The sequence below is a fragment of the Trematomus bernacchii genome, unplaced genomic scaffold, assembly GCF_902827165.1.
Source record: "Trematomus bernacchii unplaced genomic scaffold, fTreBer1.1, whole genome shotgun sequence".
NCBI lineage: Eukaryota > Metazoa > Chordata > Actinopteri > Perciformes > Nototheniidae > Trematomus > Trematomus bernacchii.
Genome location: NW_022987342.1, coordinates 428912 through 447330, shown reverse-complemented (window position 1 = coordinate 447330; position 18419 = coordinate 428912). Strand labels below are relative to the sequence as shown.

Below are 18419 nucleotides of genomic sequence, written 5' to 3'. Positions count from 1 at the left end.
AAAAATACCAAAGCAATGAGAGAAACCTTGATAAATTCCTCTGCCTTACGTCTTGAAATGGTTAGGTCATTATTGCAAACTTTCTGTATGATAATGATTTTCTTTTGCCAGAGATAAATAATCTTCAACACATCCACTAAATACAGATATTCTGATAGTCATTCTATGGTACACCTTTGACCTAATCATAATGTTTTTATATGTGCCTATTGAAATCATTGTACAGCCCTTCACCTGTTACAAGGTTGATCGTGCAGTGTGTGTACTGTTGTCACTGTGTCCAGTACCCTTAGTGAGATGTCAAAAAGAATTACTTTAATTGTACTGGATTCTTTCTGTTTTAATGTCTAAAACACATTGTCATACCTCCTTGCCACCCTGCAATACTTACAGCCCCAGCAGCCCCAGCAGCCCGGTGTAGCCTCTGGCCTTCCAAGCAATCATTATTTGATGTGATTGACACGTCAGGATGGTGTGCATTTCATTGTTGAGAATTTTAGAGCCCTTGGCCTCGTGATCCTTAAGCGATCAGCGGTACGTCACCCTACAGCCATCCTAGGGGCACAAGGCTGGATCTACAAAAAAGCAAAGCGGGGAACTTCCCAGGGCCCAGAAGATATAACAAGAGTTGAATACGTATCATTAATACAATGGGTACCATTGAAGTATAATATCAACTGTTATAGGTGGATCCTTCATCTTCTGGTTCTGTCCTTCATTGGTTTATCTTGTTGTCAGAACAACATACTTAAAACTCTGCTCTGTATGTACCCTGGGGTATATAGGGGCCAAACAAAAAATATTGCCCTGTGAATTCAAATATATAAATACATGTTTTTTGATTTATCAATGTTCATAAACCAAAAAATATAATTGGAAATAATCATTACATTTGTTTTAATGTTATTTTTTATCAAACTCCTATAGCTACTGTATGTGTTGTGTTTTGAAGAAACTGTTATTTAACACATTTCTGTTATTATTACTTGTAATATGTATAATTTTCAAAGTTTTGGGATAATTGCGACAGCTAACTAGATTGTACACCACCTGTGCCATAAAAGTGCATGCTAAATCGTTTACTATGCGGAAAGCTTACGGTACTATTCATTCCCGTGTCGGAAAGTGTTTGAGGTGTGTCCTCCAATGACCCCTGGGTCACATTCCACGCAAAGGGGCCATGCATTTATGCTGACCATGTAAATGTTTAAATCAAAACACTGGCAATAAGAGGTGGAGGGTGGGAGGGAGAAGAAGAGAGACGATAGGGGGAAGGAGAGCTCGTTCTTGAACCATGGTCTGATGGGAGAGGGCTAAGTGGTGGGTGTGTGCAAAGACTTGAAATATGTTGAAGAGACACGTGTGTTATCTTTTCTCCTCGCCACTGGTCATCCGGTACCTCCCCTCACGGTGTGTCGTCAGCAAATTATCTCAGGGCCTGGTTGGAGTAGCAAGGGAAAATGGGAGGACATCTGATGGTGGCACTATAAAGCTCACTGCTGATTTGCAGGCTTCATTAAAACCTGGTCAAGGCTTCATCACTTCTCCTGACTGGCATCCTCCTCTCAAACCTGCGCTCTGAACTTCTCACTCTCTCATCAGCAGCACTGGTTATTTGCCAGACCCCTGCAGTGCTTCAGCAACAGTCCTCCAAGCTGATTCTTCTTAAAGAAGTAAGTAAACTCCTATGTTGAAAAGTTATTGATTTAAATTAGAAAACAAGTTATGGACGATTAGTTAAAAAAACAAGAAATATCTATGCCAAGCAAGATTTTTACGTTATGATAAATACTTCTGAAGACAGAGTATGAGTGATGCATTGCATGTATGTTTTCTTATTCTGCCTTAGATATGAATATACTGGGCAAGGTTGCGTTCTTGCTTTTGATCGGTGGAATCTGGTGTCAGAACAACCGCAACAATGCTAAACCTAGTGGTAAGTCCCCCAAGAAGTCTGGTGGGAACCAAGGAGGTGATGTTGGTCAGTCTCCCCCCGTGGTCAATCAGACTCCTGGTAGCACTAGAGGCACTGGAGGCACTGGAGCCACTGGGAGTACTGGAAGCACTGGAAGTACTGGAAGTACTGGAGGCAGTGGAATTATTGGAGGCAGTGGAAGTACTGGAAGCACTGGAGGCAGTGGAAGTACTGGAAGCACTGGAAGTACTGGAGGCAGTGGAAGTACTGGAGGCACTAGAGGCAGTGGAAGTACTGGAGGCAGTGGAAGTACTGGAGGCACTGGAAGTACTGGAGGCACTAGAGGCACTGGAAGTACTGGAGGCACTGGAAGTACTGGAGGCACTAGAGGCACTGGAAGTACTGGAGGCAGTGGAAGTACTGGAGGCAGTGGAAGTACTGGAAGCACTAGAGGTACTGGAACTACTGGAACTGCTGGAAGCACTAGAGGTACTGGAAGTACTGCAAGTGCTGGAAGTACTGGAAGTGCAGTAAGCACTAAAGGAGCTGGAAGTACTGGAAGCACTAGAGGTACTGGAAGTACTGGAACTGCAGTAAGCACTAAAGGAGCAGGAAGTATTGGAGGCACAGATGAAGCCACACGTGAGGGTGTTGCAGGAGTTCGAGCTGCTGGACAACAGACAGCTGATATGAGATTGCAATTCCTCAAGAACACCCAAGTTACATGCAATGATGGATCAGCAGCTGGGTGAGATGTTCCGGATGTTTATCTCTCACTTGTTTTCCTGAAATCCTTAGCAGGGAAGTAAGCTGTTTTTGTCATGTCGCAATACCTTGATTTTAGAAGCACAGAGCATCATGGTCTCCTTCCATACATGGCTGCTTTATCGTCACCATCCCCTCATTCCTGTGTATTTGTGGTTGTACAGGTTTTACCTAAAGGAGTTCAGAGGAAGTCGCCGATGGCTGATATTTCTGGAAGGTGAGTATTTTAAAACCCAACTGGATAACTTGGTCCCCAAAGGTCAGCTTGTTTTGGCGTGATGCCCCCATTGGAATTTTGATGGGGATGTCATCTTGTCCCGTCATCTTCTGTTTTTCTCCTTCTTTGGTTGCTGCCTGTCACTTAGATAGACTTGGAATGGGGGAATTTAGGTGGATTGGTCCCCAGTTGGACTTATGTGTGTATCCTGGGAGCATAGCAGACATGTGCATCACATTTCCGAAACACAAACATTTTGGACTTTGTTTTACAAGATTTATAAGTGTATTATTCCGAGTAGTAGAGTAAATAGTTTTTTCTAAATTAATCAAGTCAGATACCATTCAATTATGCACTATAAGTCATTCATTTTTCTTCTTGGTCGGACTCTGAGTGCATATCATTAGCAGACCAGGCTGCAGGTGCAGTCCTCTTCATTCCTCATGGGCCTCTGTGATGTGCTAACAAGGGTCTCCCATGCTGTGCCTGATGTTACTGTCTAATATTAGTCTCTATTATTTTTAGGTGGCTGGTGCTGCCACAGCAAAGAGACCTGTGATTCCAGGTACCAAAATATACCCCGACTAATGAGCTCAACGGGGTGGCCCCAAACAAAAAGAGGTAGGTCAGCCAGACAGTTCTTGAAATGCACTTGGTGTTGCTTGTTTTAAGATATCTTACTGAGACAAAAGGGAAATCTGTCTCATCTTTGATTACTGGATTGACAGGAACTGGAATATTGTCTTCTCAAGCAGAGGAAAACCCACACTGGAATAATGCAAACATTGTGTAAGTACTTGTTTGTGCTCACTATATGTCTCATCGTGGCTCCTTGCAAACACAAAAATCAAATGTTTTAAAGTTTGTCAGACAGGGACTACTCTCCATCAAGTTTTGACAGGTCTAAGCTATACAAGTCTGTTGACATTAGTGATTGTGTCCATTTCTCTAGATTCATCCCGTACTGTTCTAGTGATGTATGGAGTGGCAATGGGCCTGCCCCAACTCCTCCTCCAAGGCAGCGACAAGGCAGAGAAAAGGAGAGAGATAGAAATACAAATGCAAGTAAGTTTCTTCAAGGTTGTTCTTTTTTTACTCTTTAGTATGGTGCTCCGAATCAATTGACATGTTTTCTTGTTATCAGCTGAGTACACCTTCATGGGTTCCCTGATTATCCGCGAGGTCATCAAAGACCTCATCCCCAAAGGAATCAAACTGGCGAAGGTTGTCATGCTGTCTGGCACGAGGTGAGTTTGTTTTATCATTCTGACGCTGACCACACCTTTTGGACGAGAGCGTGCATTCCCCCGTACACTCTGGATCATTTCCAATCCAAACATTAAACGAGAGAAGCTCTATTTTGGGTGCATCCTCTTGTCAACAATAAAGATGTTTACAGTCATCTGTGGACAATGACATGATGCCTATTAAAGGGACTTGCCCTGCAATGGTCCACATTCCTCCCAGGTTAGCACCATGGTTGTTGGAACTTCCTTGAGCATTAAAACAGGATCCACTGTATGAATGCTAAAAGCTGGGATGCCCTGTCGTTTTGATACCACTAACAAATATTCAACTCTGAAAGCCAAACTTATTCATTGTCTTTGCTCCCCTGCAGTGCTGGTGGAACAGGTGTTTTGCTGAACATCGATAGGGTGGCCAGTCAGCTGGAGCTGCTCGGTGCAGAGGCTCAGGTCCGAGGCCTTGTGGACTCAGGATGGTTTCTAGAAAGTAAACAGCAGAGATCACCAAACTGCCCAGAAACTATCTCCTGCTCACCTGAAGATGCTATCAAGATAGGACTTCGGTAAAGTCATGCATTTTTCAGTCAGACCATATTTTTTAATGAAAGAAATACTTTTGTATTTGAAAACAGTAATTTACGTATCTAGGGAAACCTATTTTCTCCCGGATTAGATTTGTTTGTGTCATCAAAGTCTGTGTACATTTCTAGGGAGGAAATTGGGGTTGATGGATTAATAATAGAAGCGTGAACTTTCACTCAGTAGTCCTGATTTTATGTTAAAAATTGCAAAAGTAAACGTAACTAAATTGAGAATGAAGTTCTACGGGAACAACATTTTGTATGATATAGCGTTGGTTATACTGTTGGCTCTAGTGCTGTTATGTTTGCCTTTATTGTGTAATGTATTTTAGCATCTGAGCACTATATGTGTGTGTATTGACAGTGTGTTGTGTTTTTTTTCTCAGACTGTGGAATGGGGTTGTGCCTGACAGATGTCTGCAGCTCTATAAGAGAGGAGAGGAGTGGCAGTGCTTCTTTGGCCACAAACTGTACTCAACCTTGACCTGTGAGAGCCTCATCCATCATCTATCTATTGGGGCGTCTATATACTTATTCTTGTTTAACTACCATGACCACTGACTTGAGGATGCTTGACCTCATACTTTGTATGAATGAACTTGTCAATGCCTATTTTGGCAGTCATAAAGCTAGGAGGGTGATCCGTTTGACACAACACATACTGCCATATAAGTCCATCACTTTCTACTTTATGTTTCAACTCGTCTGATTACGCTACAACGAATGGACTTTTCAGTCTTTGTTTTAATAGTGTCTGTCCCATTATGAAGCTCAGGAAAAACACAACTTTTCCTTCAGCTTCTACAGTGGTGTCACCAGTGATTTTCGAAACGTTCAGAGACTAAAAGCGTCTGGCCACTTTGTCTCGAGGTGAACTTGTTTCCAAACAGTTGCCTAAAAACAAATCATTTCGGGCCACCTTGTAAATGTATTATCAAAATGTATTCAATTTAGCTTTGTTCTGTTACCGACTAACTACTTAGAAATATATTGGTCTCTCTAGCTGTTAAATGCTTTGATACAGTATGTTCACCCTGTAGGATTTGCAAAATAATTTGATCTGTCTGCCATTAGGTGCAGAGCACTTTCTGTACATAGGTTCGGTCTGGCTTTTGCAGGCAATAGAAATAATACAGTAAGCATAAAGAAGCTAAAGGGAACTGTCGGGTGACAATTCTCTACAGGTTCAGGACTATTTGTGTCCTATTTCATATTGCACATAATCATCTTACCAATTCTTAATATAAATGTATTGAGCATCTAAATATGAGCTTTTTGTCTTCCCTGTAGCCCCTCTGTTTGTGATGCAGTGGCTGTTTGATGAAGAGCAGCTGAGAGTGGAAAACATCTACATGGGCGGTCATAGTCTGTCAGAGGAGCAGTGGCAGTACATACAGAATTTAGGCAGGGAGCTTAAGAACTCACTTAGAGATGTCACGTAAGTTCCCAAAAAGCTGTTAGAAGAGTAACCCGATAACAATTGTTCTCATATGCACCATGTAGTTCAAATATTCTTCTGTGTGTTTTTTATTCAGGGCTGTGTTTGCTCCGTCCTGCCTTTCCCACACAGCGATCACCAAAAGGTAAGAATGGATGTTTGACTTCTGTGATGGTAAAGCACTTTAACGCCTTCCCCTCACACTTTATTCACGTCTGCACCAGTAATCATCTCTACCTAGTGAGCTCATGCTGCTTTTTGGTGTGCTCGTTCATCACACCACATTCTTCATGTCACCAAATGCCATTTCACACTTTCTCTAACCCCTCTGTACCCCTTGAACACACTCATTATTTTGTTACATGGATGGACATGGGTGGGTCTGCCTCAGCCTCAGCTCAGTTTACAGAGTCGGGCTAAGTTACAGGTATTTATTATGGGAGATGATTCTTTATGGGAGGTGCTGAAGGTCCAAGGTCATTGTGGGTAACTTTGCATTGGCTATTCTGTGATGTAACCAAAGACTGTTAAAGGAAGTAGTCACTCTGACATAACCTATTTGTATATTGTCGACTGGCTGTCGCCATCTTGTTTTTAAGTAGCAAAAGGGATTATAGATTGGACGAGAGGATGGAGGTTGTAACAAGTGAGACCGAGTGGGGAAGTTAATACAGTAAACATAAAGTCAGGAGAGCTAACGCTAGAGCTATTTTGCTCGCTTGGTTAGATGGGGTGGATTGGTATTTTACATTAAATGAGATATTTACTAGGATGGCTATCGAGAACAACAAGTTAAAAAAAACTAAACATACTTAACAGTAAATATAAAAGCCAACTTCTTAGACTCTAAGGCTTAGACTTTTTGTATTACACCCAACTCTGGACAGCACTGTGGGACTTACCTGTCAATAACATGATAGCCACCCTAAATCATACTATTCTATTTTGTCTAATTTTGTCTAAATGTGACCATAATTTACAAAATGATCATTATTTAGTTTTCTATGATATTTTAATATATATATATATATATAGTGAATTGAGACCACACACATATTAGGAACATGTTTCCTGAGGCAAACCTCAAGTGAAAAGTTTAATAGATTTCTATACAATCAGACTTCTTTTCTTGCATCCAGTGGAGCTGGCTATTACAAGAATGCAGGTTTAAGGCACTTCCACAATAGCTTTACTTTTCAGAACTGGAGGTTGACACACTCTTATTACCAAGAAAATGCCCCAAAAGTGGCTAAAGCACTTGCAAAGCCTGCATCAGACCATGAAGTTACTGATGACACTTTCCTGATCATCAGTTTTTAACCTTATCGGCCACAATCTATATTCATTGTATTTCATTGCTTTCCGACAGCTTCTCCCCCACACTTTGTTTCCACATTTTCCTTGGTTTATTTCGAATCCCTAATTTGGTTGTATTGTTGTTCTTCTAGCAACTGGATGAGTTTCCAAGTTAAAGGCACCTCTTTACCAAGAGCCCTGCACTGCTGGGACAGGAGTCTGGAGGCAACCCGCAACAACAGAACCCCTTCCAAAGGCTGTCCATTCCACCTGGTTGACAACTGCCAAAGGCCCCAGTGCAACCCCACCTGCCCAGCCTTGGTGGACCAGACCACCCAGCAGGAGCTCACCCTGTTCCAGATGCTGGTTGCTATGGGACTTGACCTCCAGAGGCTGGGCCTAGATCCCCAGGGAGATGCAGATGCTCTGGCCAGCATGGTCAGCAATGGTGGCTAAGTGATAGAGTGATTCGCAGCTCAAGAGAAAGCCAAGCAAAGGCTTGATGGAAGAAAGAATGTGTTGAAATGTTTATGTAACCATAGAAATAGTACAGAAATCTGGTTACTACGTTGTGCTGCTCAGCATTCCATTATGCTTCATGTGTTACTGAGTCTGAGTGGTTTGGCTGTCCCTCTACTGGACACAAGAGGAAAGAGCTTTGGGCCTGAATCTGAGGCGTTTCAGTTGTAGTGGTTGAGTAGCTTTGAGTTTTAGCAGACGGTTGGACGTACTGCATCACTCTACATGAAAATCTAACTTCAGAGCACAGCAGTAGAGTTGAATACTTTTTAATCGAATAAATGCTTTCACACAGTGTCAGAGACACAAACGTGTTGCTTTGACAGGACTCATTAAAAACATTTGCATACCATAAACTATAGTCAGGATCAGCTTGAAAGAAATATGTATTTATTCTCTTTCAGTCTTGCTTTCAATGCGATAGCAATTATTCACACTTTGATTTTCGGATTGTTAAAATATAATACGAAAATAGAAAATATTATACAATTCAGAATCACAAAAAAACTGTACTCACACATAATTTTTTGCAAACCCAGTTCCAAAGAAACTCATTCAGATTTTTGTGACTTAGCTTTAGTCTCTAGCTCTCGATGCTATGCTAACTATGCTAAATATATATATCCACATTTTATGTGCATGTAAGACTAAAGTGTGATATTGTTCTAAGTTGGCCAGCAGAAATGTACCTATTTGACATGGGAAGTCTGCTACTGGTTGACCAATAGGGGTTTTTCATTGGCCGATGCTGATGAAAATATTTAGAGAGCAGGCCAATTAATTGAAAACGGCATTAAACTGCCTACCACTAGAGAAGAACTCTCTAAAAAACAACGTCAACGCTGTGGTTATTCACCACTCAGTGGTCAGGAAAATCTATAACATCGACATAATACAGACTCTGTATTGCAAAACATTTATTGTTGTTAACATTTAAACTCATACTTCTTTTACAATATCATGCATGTGTTGCAAGAAATTTATAGAAGTAAATGTAACTGTATTTTTAACTTTTATCTAGGACCTGTAATAACTTTTTGGTAATCACTTGGATTTGACAAGAATTGTACCCACTGGTAACAAATATTGCCATGTTGTTTATGTTAAAACAGGGAATAAAGATAATTAATTGTCTCTTAGGTCATGGAAAACACTCTCGTGGGGTTATCCAATTCTGTTTGTGTATTCTCTTACATTTAATGTAATGCATTCATAAGATATGTGTAAAGGTGCAATGAGAAGATGCAAAATACCTGTTTTTTCATAGCTTGTGTTGTTGTCAGTGGTCCTTATCAAATAAACGAACATGATTCCTTCTTCATCTTGGCATTTTATTTTTTACCTTGAATTCTTTGATTCAATTATTCTAAGTGTGCCATGAGATATGCAAAGTATCTTCAAAGCTTTTAGAAAATGATCATATCCAAATAAATCATCTTTTGTAAAACAATGTGTCCACTTTTAATTGCTGCCAAATCTCATGTTAATGTATTCTCTATTTTCACCCAAAATTGGGTGTGCATAAATAATTTGATAAAGGCTTTGTCGTTTATCATGATTAAAACTATATTGCATGTAATGTGGGGAATTAACACGTCTTTCATTAAACTTCATAGGCTCTATATACAACTGGAGTATAATTGTAAAATACTATGTATGCACAAAGTTGCTGCTATATGTTTTACTTTCGTTTTCTATCAAATCAGTTTTGCCCAAGCGAAATCCATTAAAATGGATAGATATGCACGCATGCAATAATTCTTCCTACTCACTAGGTGGCACTGCTTTAAATGTAAATTGTATTTAAATTAATTAACTATTTTTTTGTTTTTCTTTAAACAAAAGCACAGCTATATCACAGTACAAAATAAAATAAAGCATGCAATTATTACGTTTCTTAATATCCTTTTATAAAATAGTTTAACATATTATTTCACATACAACATTATTTTCTTGGGAAAAGAAAAAGAAACCAGACACCACATTTTTAGCTATAAGTATGTAAAGTAGGCTATTTACATCTGATTCCATATTTAAATATCAATTACAAATCTACAAAGGTCTTGCTGGATGTTCGTTCTTGGTGTTGGAACAATGCTCAAATAGGTGTTAACTCTTTATCAATGGTTATCACAGAAAGACCAGTTCGTGTTCGCACATATTTACTAAAGATCCTGCCCGTATTTAATAGTGACACAATGAATGGTTCTAGATTTATATTTATTTAATTATACGCAATAAAAACACAATTATTAAATAAAAGTAATCACGTCATATAAACACAAATTCAAGCCACTTTACGGAACAAATAAGTAAATGTGAAAATACTTTTAGTGTCATTTTAAAGTGGAACAGTGGAGGTATAACACGTTACTTATCAAAGACTTAAATATCATTTGGTGCTGGACTGGTGTGTATCATCTCGATTTAAAAGGTCTTGGATTTTCTCCCATAATGCCTTGCGGTTTTTTCCGACTTCCTCTTTCCGCCATATTGCAGAACCGGTAAGATGCTTATTACACTGTCACCTCCAATCCTTTAAGTATCTAAAGCATCAGAATGTTAAATGTTGCATTTATACGATCATCTTGAAGCCAAAGCTCACATTAATGATTTGAGGTGATTATCGCCTCGTTTAGTGGAACAGGTTAAACACATCTGGACTATACATTTCATCGAGCAAGCCCCTCTGCTCGGCCTGGAAATCGGTGCGTTCAAGGCGCCTTTATAACTATTAGCTTTGTGACCAAATACGTGTCTATTTAATTTAAAACACAAAACCTGTAAGCTTTACAAACATATTCGTGTGTAAAATATTCCGTACATGGTTGACATCGCGTTGACCATTGTGTGTGCTAGTGTTGGGAGATGCTCTGCTTGTCTATTTGAAATGTATTCGGCTAGGCTAAGTAGCCATTCCGTGTGCTCATGAAGGACCATGCTGTGTTGGGATTCTGCGTTTTACTATTCAAGTGTCGTTTAACTTAATGCGAGTAAAACATGTTCGTATCATTTTTTTCGTAACGTAAGTTGCTATGGTTAGCCATGTTGCTATTACTTGTTGGTGCTACAACTACGCGTCGTTAAATTAGTGGTGCTAGCAAGGTGTAGCTAACTCGACATAACGTTTGGTGCTCCACCTCATGTGCCATCATTTCTAAATTGTAGGAAAGAGGGTTTATGCCCAAACTTGTATATCAGTCAAAGTATGAGAGAATGACGGCTATGGGGAAAACAGCCCCACAGGATAATGGGGAAATAAGCACAGCTCATTTCTGTTGGTTGAAGATCATCTGTGTCACTCTTTAACATTCAACTGTGGTCTTTGTGTCCGTCCACAGGCATCATGGTGCGCATGAACGTACTCGCAGATGCTCTGAAATGCATCAACAATGCTGAGAAACGTGGGAAACGCCAGGTCCTCCTCAGGCCTTGCTCCAAGGTTATTGTGCGCTTCCTAACCGTCATGATGAAGCACGGTGAGTGGCTGTTAAGTTCTCTGCTATGAATGAATAGTGTTTGTGTCATGAAATGCTGACTTAATAATTTGGCCATGTGGCAGCTTGTTGCTCTGGTCTATAACTGAACTGTTGTTAAGCTGGAGAGTTGCACATTACAAAAGCTTATATGATTGTTAAAAGTGTCTGTCTAGATTAATTGCTGCTGAACTTGATATTTCAATCAGTTTAGAATATTAAACTCATCGGGGCGAAAAGATAACTCTTCCGCGAGTCTTCTGCTTATTGTTGTTGTTTGTCATTTGTGCCTCCAGGTTACATTGGCGAGTTTGAGATCATTGACGACCACAGAGCCGGGAAAATCGTCGTGAATCTCACAGGCAGGCTGAACAAGGTAAAGTAATTTAGACCCAGCTCTGAAGTATCAATATACTTCTCCTTTTGAGACACTATAGGGTAAATGCTAACTGTTTGAATTGGCTATTCTTGCACGCGCGTTAACATGAAAGAAACACCAAACTTAGGTGTTTTTTTTTTGCGCTGTGGCAGTTTTTCAAGCATCCTCCAAATAACATCTCTAGTAACTATCCTCCAGACATAGTTTTTTCAAGCATCTACTTTTATAAATCTCATTACTTTAGTGTGTGAAGTTGATGCTTTTTATGGTTGGAAAGTGGTAAATGCAACATCCAAGAGAATTCTCAAGTTTTCACAGATGGTGCATCTAAAGTATTTAATCTGTATGAGTACTAAGTGAAGTTTCTTATCTTTTCAGTGTGGAGTGATCAGTCCTCGTTTTGATCTCCAGCTCAAGGACCTGGAGAAGTGGCAGAACAACCTGCTGCCCTCTAGACAGTTTGGGTGAGAATCAAACACTTTTTTTATAACTGAATGTTGGTAGAACTGAACCCACTGGATAGGAGTTTAGTCCCAATGCTCCCTTGTTTTACTCTTCATTAGTTGGTAACTACCGTAGCTTGGCATCATGCTTAACTTGCCTGCTATTGCTTGGCCGTCCTTTGGTGTTGCTCTGGAAAAAGGTTTTTTATCAAGAAATGTAAATGTACTGGAAATAATTTTGCTCCCAGAATTCTCCTAGGCTAAAACAAACTTTTAAATGAGAAACATTCAGTGATTGTACTGAACAAAAGTACTTTTTACAGGGTTTAAAAAAACATTTATTTATAGCATTGATTGCTGAAAGGAGGTATGATATAAGACATTTCCCAGTATCATTCTGTACCTGCAGAAAGCCTTCAGGATATATTGGTTCAGAGAATACATTGTGGTGTGCGATAGTCCTACTGCAGAAAGTGTTAATTCTACACCCCTTAGCGAATCATGCTTCTACTTTTTTGGTGCGTGATGCAAAACAAAAACTTGTACAGGGAACCTTTAGCAGGAAAAGTCTTGGTTCCCTATCGGTAACCTGCAATCTAAATAGACTGAGTCCCCGCTGCCCGCTAGATGCAGGGGACCCTCTCTCTGTGGTACCGATACTACTGACAGATTTACAGCACCCCATCTTACTGATTTTTCTCGTTGTCAGAGACAATGTCGGCAACTCGCCTGAACTCGTTCCGAAATTTTATTTTATTTTTTCTTCTACTGCAATAGATAGGCCGGGATAAAAAACATTATACAACCCATGAGTTTATAATTGTTGTGAAGTGACTGCTGTTCATTTAATTCATGAATTGAAGCTGAATTTAAAAACTAGAAATGAGTTTGTCTTGTATGTTATTTGACTAATTGAGATGGCAGGCTATCACTTTGAACACACAGTATGGCTTTTTTTAGTTTGAATCTAAAGGGAATGTGTGCTCTAAATGAGTGGCAGAAGCTTTTGTTTTTGAGGAAAGGTGGTATTTGTTGAAAGTATTTATCTCACTATAACAGCAACAAAGTTATTGGCACTTATTGTTGCTGCCGAAGATGGTTTTTATCTTATAGATGGCCTCATGCAGTCATAGAAGTATTAAATAGTCTTATGACGCCTTAACTCTGCATTAATGGTGCATCTCAGTTTAATGTATTGGAGGATATAGCAGAAATGGGGAGTACATGTGATGGTCATGAGTTGGACTGAAACTTATATAAAGTAATGGTATTATGCTTGTAGATAAAATGATTTTCGCATGCTCTCCAAGCAATGTAGTAAGAAAGTAACTGAATGTGCTTTCCCACATCAAGGTTCTTTATTGTCAAACTGACATAGCTACAGAGTAATTATGTCGTTGAAAATCTTAGGTCACAGGCTTCTCCAACAATGCAACATAATAATACAGATAGTAAAAGTAATACAAAAATAAAAATAGTTCTAAAATAAAGTGGAATAGTGCAGTACGAGTCTATATACAAGTTATTGGAATGATATATATTAGATAGTAGATATATATTACTAAGTAGCAGATGAATGTTTTGAAATTGTTTCAACATGTATAGACATTCATCAGTGCAGTAATTTAATTTGTGATGCTAATATTTCCTTATGTCCAGAGAGGCCAGTCCATTTGTTTTGCTACTTTAAGTTATCTGATCCCACCCTAGAAGACGTATAAAACAGATTTGAACACGATTGGAGTTAACTGTCCACATTCACCTGTGGCGCTCGGTCAGTTGCAAAAAGAGATGCACTAAACGCAAGAGTACCCAGAGAGAGTATACTATCTACGACTCTGCAAACTAAGGATCTCCCCATTAAGTTGTTTATTTTCTACAAATGTAACTTTCGAAATAAAAAAACCAACCGTAGTAAATAAGAGTAGGGGTTACTCATATGTTCAAATATGAAAGTATATTGTGGCTTTTTGAAGTATTTTCAGAATTAGTTTTCGGTCTTTGATTTTGGCCCTTATTTAGATAAATTAGAATGATGGTTCAAGTCAGTAATCCAAAGGGTGTTTAAATTATTGTATTGCTGCTGTGGTTTGGCTTTTTTGGTTGTATTTGTACTAGTTTCTATATGATGAATACATTTGTGGTCCATGTGAAAGACATTTAGTCATAAGTCACACAGTCTGTCTGACCTTATACACTTGCAGTTAGGTGGATTTGCTAGAGTTGTATAATAACATAGTGACTTTTGTTTCCACAGATACATTGTGTTGACCACCTCGGCTGGCATCATGGACCACGAAGAGGCCAGACGAAAACACACAGGAGGCAAAATTCTTGGATTCTTTTTCTAAAATGTAAAGAACTGCAAATAAAAAAACAACCAAGTGTAAGCTGGAAGTGTGCTGTGATTTATTCCAAACATAAATGTCTGTGGACTCAAGATTGCCAGTTTAAATCAGTCCTTTTTAGAAATAAGACAAAAATACATATAGTACACACTGTAAAACAATGTAACGCAGGCCTAGAAACTGAACAGCAATAGGTGACCTGACAACATTACGTTGACATGCTTAAAGGACACCTATCATGCTATATTTAAATGAAATATTGTAGGGCCATACCTATATAAGGTATATTTATACGTTTCTGTTTTCAAAATACCAAACAGATCATGCATTTTAGCCATGCCTCATTTCGCTCTGTGCTGTTTGCTGTCTACGGGGCTGATTCTGTGAGCTGCAGCTGACCACGCCCCCCTGCAGGAGAGGGGAGCCGCTCTGATCAAGTCAAGAGGGGGAGAAAAAAAGATCTCTGTCCTCCGTGTTTTATATTATAATAGGCCTATTGAGTCATTATTCATTTGTTTTAAAGCTCAATAAACTAAGAAGACCTTTGACTGGCACTTTTCAAATTTTGTCCGGAAGATTTAAACTGTAACGGGCCGTCTCCACAGCAGCGTTAAAAAAATCTTGGAGGTGGGCGTATCTGAAGCTTGAGGATTTTTTGCGAGCAACCAATCACATGAATCTCCCGCCCGGGACATATGAAGCAAAAAAGCCCATAGTAAACTGGATATAAACTCCCCAAAACAGGCGAAAACCTACCACTGTCTCTGCCACCTCCCTCCATGCCTGGCTCCTCCGGTTTATATCCCGGTAGGTCTGGTCATAAAGCACCGTGTGATTGATTCGCTACCGCTAATTTCTCCTCCATTTTTTTGGAATATGAGGAAATGATCTGCGGTATGTCTCTCCCAGCATACACGCCGTTTGATTGGCTAGAGCTTGAACTGCCAGATTTGCGTACACGGGATTTGATTGGCTGCCGCTTCCACCTCAGCTTCAAAAGTTGAACATTGTTCAACTTTGAATCTTGAAAATCCTGAGAATCTCCGCTCGCCTGCCCACAATGCATTCCGGCGAAAAGTGAGGGAAAGTGACGTCACCCCATTCAAAGTGAATTGGCAGAAGCGTTTCAAGATTTTTTTAACGCTGCTGTGGAGACGGCCCGTAACGGACATCTTGACCAGCGAAATAAACTGAAACTGAAACTGCCGCACGGTCCCCTCGTTCCTTGGAAGAGGCGGAGAGGTGGGTGTTTGTCATCTGCTGGTGGACTAACCGGAGAGAATTACAGTGCTTGCCTCGACGGGGAGGGATTGCATTGAATTAAAGCAGCGGGAGCAAACGCTTGCTTCGGGGAGGGAGGAAAAAAAGCCACAGCGGAGAATAAACAGAAGGGCAACCATGGTAACTATGCGCGAGAGGTCTTCTTCGCTGCTTTTGTGGCAGACTACAGCGCCACTTACAGGCCTGGCATATGTACTACAGCGTCTCCAGCGCTTTCGAGCAGCAATGGCCGGCCGTGGCCCAACCCCACATTCCCCTGATAGGTGGAGAGTTGGCCCAATAGCCGTAGCGCCACTTTACTGACGTCAGTAAAGTGTTCAAATCTGGATCAGTTTTTATCAGATCCGTTGCAGCCCCTTTTTTAGAGATTTGGGTATGGAGGAAAATAGAGTGTTGTGTTTTCTGACACTTGGTGAGTTCCCTGGAACACCGGGGACACATATTCATGTATAAAAGACGTACAAAAGTGCATTTTGCATGATAGGTCCCCTTTAACGTAGCATCCACATACAGTTCTTTGGGCTTAAGTTTTTTTTTTTTTAACCTAAAACTGCAACATGAATCTGGTAACAAATAGAGCAAGTACAAAAATCAAGAAAAAAGAATAGTAAAAATAATCATATCATTAAAAAAAAATCAACAGTTGGCCAAACTGGAAGGCCACTGGCTATAACTCAAATCAATCATGATTGTTTATATAATATGAAAATCGTTCACTTCACTCAGAAATGGGAATGCTACATGTATTGTTTTTAAGCAATCGGAGACAGTATATCGTAAGCCAAAACTTAATTTTGTAAAAGAAAGGATTTATTATTTAATACATGTTAATATTAGATCCATGTAAGACTGTGAAAGCATAACAGCTTTGGATACTTTTGATAAAGCCAAAATGAGAGTTAACTGAAATCTGTGGTCAATTGCCCCCAGACCCGGCGCCAGAACAAATCTACAGAGGGCATATGATTTTATGAGGGCACACAAAACCGCCGTGGCCAGTGGCGGCGCCAGAGATTTTCTTTTGGGGGTGCTGTGGGGTAGCTTGACGTTTCATACAGGGTGCTCAAACATGTTCCCATTAATGTACCGGGCTGAATTTGCAAACAGTTGAATTTTCTAATGCAATACTCCCCACACGCACATACAGTGTACCCACAACTGTTACAATGAAGGCTCGATAATCAGCTCACGGCATATAGATGTAAGCAGGGGTAAAGTGCTTCTTTTTTTTATAAGTGACGGCGGGACCTAACCTCCTCTAGGGGGGTCCGGGGGCATGCTCCCCCGGGAAGATTTTTTTTTTTAATATTGAAGTTAAAAGCATCAATCTGGTGCACAGAGCAACATGAAGAGATCTATGGATACATCTCTCAACACCCATATGAAACAGAACTGTAAACAGATTTACTTTTTCTTTATGGATATTTTACAAATCACTCCCCTTTTACATGTCATTTGTTAGACGCTTTTATCCAAAGCGACTTACATACTCAATACTGTGGACAATCCCCACAGGAGCAATTTGGGGTGAAGTGTCTTGCCCAGGGACACAACGACATGCTGACTGCAGTGGGACTCGAACTTGCTATCCCCTGATTTGAAGTCCAGCACACTATCCACTGAGCCACAGCCTCCCTGTAAACTGTATTCTTGTTTTACTGTCATATAGTATTTCATAACTGTTTTTCATTTATTACTCTTATATTACTATATGACATCACATACATCGTAGCATTAAAGTTCACAGTTTATCATTTAAAAAAATATGTTTTTAACATTTTTATAAATAACTAAAAAAACGTGTTTATTGGGGGAGGGCAGGATTGACCCTCATCTGACTCGTTAGAAAGCCAGGACAAGACAAACTATACATCAACCTGTTTCCTTGCCTAAGTGACACTGCAGAACTGAGAAAGTGATGTGACATGTATCAGTTAACCTACCAGTGGCGACTGGTCATTAGGGGCAGGTGGGGCACAGCCCCACCTAGGGTGCGGTCCAATAGTCCAAAAATCAGCTCCTAACGTCTAACCCTATCGTCTATTCCTTGACCTCTGTGTGAAACGTCATGGGGTTAAAGGATAGTGGATAGGAGAATTCAAAAGGACTTAGGAGAAGAGACTGCGGTACTTTAGAGAATACGACTGCACTTTCACTATCCGACGTGTTTATGATGCGCCAGCGGAGGTCATGAATGTGCGCTTGTGAGGAAACTATGGAAACTACAGTTTTCTATACAGCGGACTACAACATGGATGTTTAATAAGAACGAGGGACTACTGTAAACTCATCTAGAGACTATGCACCGTGCTCTGATGCTGTTGTTTTATGCTTTATGAACGGGGACAACAGAGAAACATATTCTTCATGACCAAAGTTGGAATTGAAATAAAAAGGAAAGTGAAACTTATGCTCGTCACCCTCTCCCTCCGGTCTACATTAAAGCTCCCATGTCATGCTTTTCCGGTTATTACCCGTCCCCTTGTGTGTTATGAAGGTTTTTATGCATGTAAACGG

The 18419-nt window shown here is 40.1% G+C and overlaps 2 protein-coding genes across 2 annotated transcripts; both read left to right on the top strand.

The window, feature by feature from the left end:
• The first annotated feature begins 1851 nt into the window (after window positions 1–1851).
• Window positions 1852–7912, top strand: notum2 (notum pectinacetylesterase 2). The gene is made up of 13 exons (XM_034131195.1): window positions 1852–2017; window positions 2261–2305; window positions 2540–2663; window positions 2845–2897; window positions 3423–3518; window positions 3626–3686; window positions 3850–3962; window positions 4042–4144; window positions 4516–4704; window positions 5109–5209; window positions 6013–6160; window positions 6258–6305; window positions 7609–7912. The coding sequence occupies exons 1-13, from the start codon at window positions 1852–1854 to the stop codon at window positions 7910–7912; spliced, it is 1551 nt and encodes a 516-aa protein (XP_033987086.1).
• Window positions 7913–10405: 2493 nt separating this feature from the next.
• On the top strand, window positions 10406–14663 carry rps15a (ribosomal protein S15a). Its single transcript, XM_034131267.1, has 5 exons — window positions 10406–10479; window positions 11317–11454; window positions 11748–11827; window positions 12209–12294; window positions 14531–14663. The coding sequence occupies exons 2-5, from the start codon at window positions 11322–11324 to the stop codon at window positions 14622–14624; spliced, it is 393 nt and encodes a 130-aa protein (XP_033987158.1). The 5' UTR covers window positions 10406–10479; window positions 11317–11321; the 3' UTR covers window positions 14625–14663.
• The last annotated feature ends 3756 nt before the right edge of the window (window positions 14664–18419 follow it).